The following is a 7,169-nucleotide window of genomic DNA, read 5'->3' as shown; positions in this document are numbered from 1 at the left end:
TGTATGAAGTTGGTTTAACATTACAAACATGCAAAAAACCTGAATACTTGCCATCATTTTGTCTTCTCCCAGGATTTTTTTTAACACACTTAAAATATCAAACTGGGTAGTGAAAACTAGTTTGATTTTTGTTACTTCTCTACCATGGACTGTGGCAGGATGCTTCATGAGAATTTTCACCTCCTTCTGTCCATCAACCTCTAGTTAAGACAGACAATTAGAATCTGCTTCTGAATGAGACAGGTCTGTTATGCAAGCAAAATCAGTGCAATTATTGCATACGTTCAAAACAGTAGGCAGTTTTTACATTGGAAAAATTTGACCATGAATAACCTTTGTCTTCCCTTTACCACAATATTCAAGTACATCAACCACTTCCGAGAGCTGGCCCATACAAAGCTCTACATTATATGAAGGCCCAGAGGCACCCACTGGAACCACTTTACTATCCTTGCTCACCACTTGTGGCAGCTATGTTTGCACCTGGAGCAGTTTCCTTCTCCACCACAACAAGGGCCTGGTCTATACTAAAAAAAAAGAGGTAGCACAGCTATGCCTGTTAGAGCATTTGAAAAGACTTCAGCTCCCGGCTGACATAGCCATAGGAAAAGCTATGCAAGTGAAAGAGAGCCTTTTATGGCTTAAACTTGGGTCTTTCAGGAAGACTGCACAGCTTCACAGGCAAAAAAAAGTGATTTCTGTTGGTACACACTACATCAGCAGGGGTAAACCTTTTGCAGGTCTGCCACAAATTAGACCTACACCCCCTCCACAACTCTCCCCCACCACCACTCTGATCCCACTCCCTTGCCCATCTGCTGTGCTGCTTGCTGCTCCCTCAGGGCCCCTTGTGCCTGTCACACAGTAGCCACAGTCCTCAGTTTGCCCAGCTGTGCAATGGGTTGAGTTGCCCTGCACTAGCCCAGGGTTCCCTGTGGGGGAGGCACTAGGGGTTCTGGCCTGATTATGCCTCCTTACGCAATTATCTTTTTGCTCCTCACCCCTGCTGGGTGCCTCTGGGGAGGCATCACTGTCCTTCTAGTGCTGACCAAGTAGGAGTGGGGGGGAACTGCAAATTAATGTGTGCAAATGAGCCACCACACTAATTTGCATAAGTCAGGCAGACAGTTGGAGGAGGGGGCGAAGTCGCTGAGGGTGGATCTGAGGTCCTGGCTGCATGGGGCATCACCTCCTTTTGCTGAACTGGACCCCAGCCCAGACTCAGCAGCTGGAAACCAGGGCACCATGGCTTAATGGGCAGAGCTCCGAGGGGAGTCAGGACACCTGGGTCCTATCCCTCCCTGCTGGCAGCCTCAGTTTCCCCAGGACAGCAGGGGCTGGTCTCTGATTCCATTAACCCTTCAGCGCAGTGAGACCCTGAGCTGCGGGTGGGGGAGCCAGGCCTGGCCTAGGAGCTGTTGGGATAAGAGGTCTAGCCTAGGTCCAGCTCTGACTCTGGCAGCTCTTGCACCAGGCCTGGGCTCCCTTACCCATCCCTGAGCTCAGAGTCCCGCTGTGCTGGGGAGTCCTGTAGCCAGAGACCAGCTCTTGCTCTCATTGGGAAACTAAAGCACCCAACAGGGAGGGGCAGGATCCAGGTGAGCTGACTCCCTTCTGGCATCTGCCCATGGGGCCATGCTCAGCGGTGGGATGGGAGAAAATATTATGTGGGGGGCTGGGAGTGGAGGGGGTGGTGCTGGGCTGCCCCTCTCTTCCGCAGGGCTGTTGCAGAGCTGGTGCATGGTGGGAGCACAGGGCATGGTGCTGCAATGGCAGGACATGGCAGTGGTGCTGGAGCAGTGCAGCTGTGCTTGTGGGCTCTAAGCCCTGATAGCCCCAGCCTTCCTCTGCCTATGGCCTTGCTGCATTCTGCTACTGGCCCCAGTTTCCAGCTAATGAGTGTGGGCTGAGCTTCAGCTTTGAGCACGGTGGGAGCTCCCCAGGTCACCCTGTCCCTCTGGCCTGTGCTGGTGGCTGCAGCCACAGTCTCACAGGTCCTCAGCCAGTGAAAGAGGAGCCCGGCTAGGGGTGCTGGAACCTGTGGCGGGAAAGGAAGCTGTGGTAGCAAAGACAAACAAGCAGCCCCAGGTGGCCTGGCCCATCCTTCCCTTCCCAGCTCCCGGCAGCCTGGGACAGGGCCATGGAATAGTGACTGGGCCCCACCAACAGCGTGGGAACCCAGGGCTGGGAGTGCCTGGTGGTATGTGGGCAGGAGCTGGCAGGGAAGGGGATGGAGGGAGAAAGACCCAGAGATGGGGTGGGGGAAAGGGGGAGCCCCTTCCTTCCTTCTGCATGCAGCCTCTCACCTCTGCCTCTTCCCACAGGTCACCACCTGTCTGGTCCCTGCCCTGCCCTGCCCCGCTGTCTGCATGGGCACCGTGGGGCTGGGGCAGGCATGGGCAGCCCCTACACAGCCTACTGGGACCCACTGACAGTGCAGGAGCACTACAACTACACGCGAGGGGCGGATGAGCGGCGCGGCTCACCGCTCTCAGACCCTGTGTCAGTGCTCATCGTAATCGTGTGCAGCCTGGTGGTGGTGGAGAACCTGCTAGTGCTGGTGGCTGTGTGGCGCAACCAGAAGCTGCACTCAGCCATGTATGTCTTCCTGGGTAACTTGGCAGCCTCGGACCTGCTGGCGGGCGTCGCTTTCTTGGCCAACACTCTGCTGTCCGGGAAGCACACCCTGGTACTGACACCAGTCACCTGGTTCATACGCGAGGGCTCGGCCTTTGCGGCATTGGCTGCCTCTGTCTTCAGCCTGTTGGCCATCGCCATCGAGCGGCATGTGGCCCTGGCACAGGTACGGAGGAGGGCAGCAAGGATGTGAAGCGGTTTGGAGGGACTTCCCGATGAGGAGAGACTGCCGAACCCAGGCCTGCCCAGTTTAGATAAGAGGGGAGCATAGGAAGGTTTATGAAAAAATGAATGAGGAAGAGAAAGTGCCTAGGGATTTATTATTGCCTGTCTCTCACTGGACAAGAACGAGAGTTCATAGCATGAAACAAGCAGGTCATAAGCTTAAAACTGGCATCTTTTTCCCTCAGTGCAGCATTAAAGGGTGGGACTAGTGGTCACTGGAGGCGGTGGAAGCGGAGAGTTCAGCCAGACTCGCAAGGGATTGGACAATTTTTTGGAGCAAAGGGGCATCAGTAGCTGTGAGCACAGAGTGAGGGGCATGGCCTCTGGATCAGATCTTCCTAGACCTTAAATGCTGGAGGCTACAAGGGAGAGAGAACCAAGTGGAAAAGCCCTGCTCAAACCCAGTTCACTCTCCCTTTCAGCCTCCGCTCTCTACCGCTGTGTAATACAGGAGACTGGGCAAGGAGGACCTGTGATTTGGCAGCTCTTATGTTTTTGTATGTTGTTATGTTGTAGGTGAAGCCCTACCGTCGTGGCGGAGGTGGCCGCATGGTCCTGCTCATCAGTGCCTGCTGGGTCGTGGCACTGGCCGTGGCCGGGCTGCCGGCGCTGGGCTGGAACTGCTTGGGGCGGCTGCAGGCCTGCTCCATTGTGCTGCCGCTGTATGCCAAAGACTATGTGGTGTTCGTGGTCAGTGTCTTCACAGTCATTCTGGGCACCATTGTAGCGATCTATGCCCACATCTACTGTGTGGCCCGGTCCAGCCACGCTGAGCGGGCTGGTGCCCAGAGCCTGGTACTACTCAAGACAGTCACCATCGTGCTGGGCGCCTTCATCATCTGCTGGCTGCCTGCCTTTGTAGTGCTGCTCCTGGATGCTGCCTGTGGGCGCTTTGCCTGCCCCGTGCTGGCCCAGGCCAGCTACTTCTTTGCCTTTGCCACCCTCAACTCAGCTGTGAACCCACTTATCTACACGCTGCGCAGCCGTGACATGCGCCGTGAGATCCTGCGCCTGCTGTGCTGCTGGGGGATGCTGGGCCGCGGCCACCGTGCCCAGCACTGCCGCCAGCCCCTGCGTAGCTCCAGCTCCCCTGAGCCCTGCACCCACAAGCATGACTTGCCTACGGCGCCCATCATGACAACAGCCTGTGCCACCTCTGTCTGAGCCCCCACCATGGGCAATGAGGTAGCTGGGCATCCGGATCTGGACAGGGCTGAGCCCCTGCTCTCCAGCTGCAGTCTGGGCACACCACAGCCTCTGTCTGTCTGTCTGCCTGTCCAGCCAGTCTGGGGCCATAGCACAAGGGGCATGGCCATCCTTATTCACCACAGAGCCCCCAGGGCAGAGCAGACATCTGGGTTGGGAGAGGACCACCCCCCCCCCAGCATGGTCTCCACTCCCCAGGCAGGACTGTCTGCCTTGGCTTGATCGGCACTCCCAGGCCTTGGCTGGGCATGCTGCAGCCTCAGTCTGTCCATCCATCCATACAGCAGCAGGTGCCACTGTCCCTAGTCTCAGGACCCCGCTGGAATTGCAGGGGTGGCAGTGGGGCATAGACTGTCCATGTATCTGTCTGCAGCTGCCTCCCCGGCTCTCCTGGCAGCCTCTGAGCCATGGGGGAGCAGCACGAGTGAGTGTGTGAGTGTCTGTGTATGAGTGTGTCTGTCTGTCTCCCACGCCTGCCCTGAGGCTGGCGCCTCCCTCCGGAGCTGACAGACCGGTCTGGGGAAGCTGTACCCCTGCTGGCGACGCCTGGCACCTGCAGTGCAGGGAGCGGGGCCCAAGCCCCGGCTGTTGGGGGCTGTGTTGACTGCAGCAGAGGGGTCCCTGAGGGGGCTGGGCCTGGGCCTGGTAGGGGAGAAGGGGGGCAGGCTGCCTGACCCTGTCCCCCATTCGGCAGCAGCTGCTAGTGTGAATCATGGGCTGACATGCCTGGGCGGGGGCAGCCACGTGGTGAATGGGAATGAGCTGCAAGCGTGGGAACGGATTTGGCCCAGCCCGTGGAGTAGACTGGGGTTAAGTCAGCTGCCCCCAGAAGGTGGCACATGCCACAGCCTGGCATGCCCTGTGTCCCCCTGTCTCTGCCAGCTGCATGCACTGGCCTGGACACTGCGAGCCAGGTCACAGGAAGCTCCCAGGAGCTATGGGGTCAAGTGTACAGGCAGGGAGCACATGGCGGGGTGCACACTGTGGGAGCACTACATATTGCATGTGCTTATAGCGTATGTGCATGTCCCAGTGCTGCATGTGGAGTGTGTGTGCATGGTGTGTGCGCATGTTCCAGTGCATGTTGGGTGCATGTACATGCCCCCAGTGTGTGAGGTGCATATAGGGTGTGTCCATGATGTGTGTGTGCCCCCCAGTGTGTTTGGCTGGATGTGTGCATAGCATATGCACATGCCCCGAGTGCATAGGATGTGTGGGAGGGAGCTGCATGTACCTTGTCCCTTCTCCAGCTCCTTGTCTCTTCCTGGCCCCATGCCTTGGCTTCCCTCAGCCTCCCTTAGTCCTCGGGGCCCATTTTGTTGTTCACCGGGTGTTGGCTGTGCCTTCTGGCACCTAGTGGCCCCTAATCCTGCTGCTGCCAGCCCTAGGGGAATCTGGCAGACCTCAGTGCTGCAGCCAGGTACCCAGGCTTGGGAGGGCAGGGTTGGCTCTGCAGTATGGTACAGTCAGAGTGGGAGGAACCGGGGGATCCTTGCGGCTGCCCCCGCTCCCAATCCTGAGGAAACACTATGGAGCCACAACCCTGCCCCCTCACTACCCATGTACGAGTGGCCACCACCGACTATTAAAACAAAGTTTCCGCCACTGCTCGTGTCTGCCTCTTTCCTGCCTCTCCTCCCCCCACAGGGTCCCCCACGGCCCCTGCTGCCTGGTCACAGGCCCGTGGGACTGCGCCCTGCCTGTTGAAGCTGCCTCAGGGCTGTTCTTGCTTATGCAGCTTGCCTGGGACCATGGCTGGGTTTACTCAGGCACTTGCTTTGCCCTTCCAGGCAGGGATGGGGGATTTCGGTCCCGGCCGGGGCACATGGATAAGGGTGTGGCAGTGGGGAACTGGGGTGCTGCCTGGGGGGTAGGGAGGGGGCGCAGGGCAGGCAGGGAGGCTGTACCAAGCAGAGGCCCAGGCTTCCCGCGCTGCGAGAGGCTGACGTGGCAGCCGATTCTCCACTTCCCCTCCTGTTCTGACTCGTCCAGACAGCAGTTGCCTTGGAAACGGAGGTTTTTTCCCCCCAAACATCCTCCCCCATGCACATATGCACATGCACTGGGCCTGGGCCAGGGAGTTCAGGGCTGTTGCCAGGTGAATGCTGAGTGATGGGCAGCCCTGCTGGGACCAGGGGGAGCTGCTGGGGGGGCTGCAGGTCAGGAATGAGGGGCACTGACAGGACTGGGGGAGTGGGCTAGGGCTCTGTGTCGGGACTGAGGGGCACCAGCAGGGCTGGGGGCTGTGCTTCAGGCTGGGCGGAGTGGGGTGGGGGGCTGAGCTGCCCACCTCTGCATGTTCCTTGCATCTCCAGATCCAGACAGAGCAGCTGGGAGTCCTCTGGGCTGGGCTGCGGGGGCCAATGAAGGGAGGCGTTGACTGGGCCTGGGCAGCTTGTCCCATCCTGGGCTGCTGTTCCTGGCATTCTTGGAACTGGACGTGTTGGACATGGGGAGGGGAGGGTGTTCAGAGCTCAGGGGGCTCTCATGGGGCCTGGCCAGGTCCTGGCAAAGGCTCCAGCAACTCCCTGGCAGCCGCAGACTAGAGGGAGGGTGTTGGGGGACCCATGGTCTGCCCCCACAGTCCCACCAGCTGCAGCTGCTGGCCCTGGATGTAAGCCCCACTGGCCCCCTCCTCCCCCCAGAGCCAGCTGCAGCCCGCGGGGTCTGGGAGAAGCCTGGGAATGTTTGGCCTTCGGGGCCTGGGTTTTGCTTGCTCCCAGCTGCTGACGGAGTAAACACAGCTGGGCCAGCTTCCACCACAGAAAGAAGGCCCCCCCCCCCAGCCCATGAGGAGCCCTGCAGCCCCCCCGCCCACTGGGACCTAGTGCTGAAAGTGGCCTAGGCCAGGGGGCTGCAGGACCCCCCCACTCCTCCCAGGGGGGTATTAATAGATGGGGGGGGGTTGCAAGGCCTGGACCCAGAAGCAAAAATCCCAAAATAGCCTGAGAATGGTGTTGCAGGGCCCAGTGCTGCCCAGGATCAGGGCACCTTGTTCTGGGACCTGCAGACACAGAGTAAGAGCGAGCTCAGCCCAAGGAGCTCCTGGCCTGAGCCAATATGCATGTGCTTGCATGTGCAAGTGCATGTGTGTGAGTGTA

At 59.1% G+C, this 7,169-nt stretch overlaps 2 protein-coding genes across 2 annotated transcripts in view; one reads left to right on the top strand and one right to left on the bottom strand.

Annotated features, from left to right (window-relative positions):
* Positions 1-7,169, bottom strand: part of SYCP2L (synaptonemal complex protein 2 like) — a 75,165-nt gene that overhangs the window by 42,073 nt on the left and 25,923 nt on the right. The window contains exon 14 of the mRNA XM_019522537.1: positions 52-200. Within this exon, the coding sequence (XP_019378082.1) occupies positions 52-200 (149 nt within the window). The remainder of the gene's footprint in view (positions 1-51; positions 201-7,169) is intronic.
* On the top strand, positions 2,249-5,673 carry S1PR2 (sphingosine-1-phosphate receptor 2). The gene is made up of 2 exons (XM_019522550.1): positions 2,249-2,803; positions 3,379-5,673. The coding sequence occupies exons 1-2, from the start codon at positions 2,396-2,398 to the stop codon at positions 4,024-4,026; spliced, it is 1,056 nt and encodes a 351-aa protein (XP_019378095.1). The 5' UTR covers positions 2,249-2,395; the 3' UTR covers positions 4,027-5,673.

The sequence above is a fragment of the Gavialis gangeticus genome, unplaced genomic scaffold (genome assembly GCF_001723915.1).
Source record: "Gavialis gangeticus isolate Ggan-Ray unplaced genomic scaffold, GavGan_comp1, whole genome shotgun sequence".
NCBI lineage: Eukaryota > Metazoa > Chordata > Crocodylia > Gavialidae > Gavialis > Gavialis gangeticus.
Note: the sequence above shows the minus strand (reverse complement) of the source record. Positions and strands in the feature narration are given on the sequence as shown.

What these genes read in the sequence shown, in the direction of transcription:
- S1PR2 (XM_019522550.1), top strand. Translation starts at nt 2,396, where the DNA reads ATGGGCAGCCCCTACACAGCCTACTGGGACCCACTGACAGTGCAGGAG. An exon ending in GGCATGTGGCCCTGGCACAG is followed by an intron (nt 2,804 to 3,378) that starts GTACGGAGGAGG and finishes GTTATGTTGTAG; the next exon opens with GTGAAGCCCTACCGTCGTGG.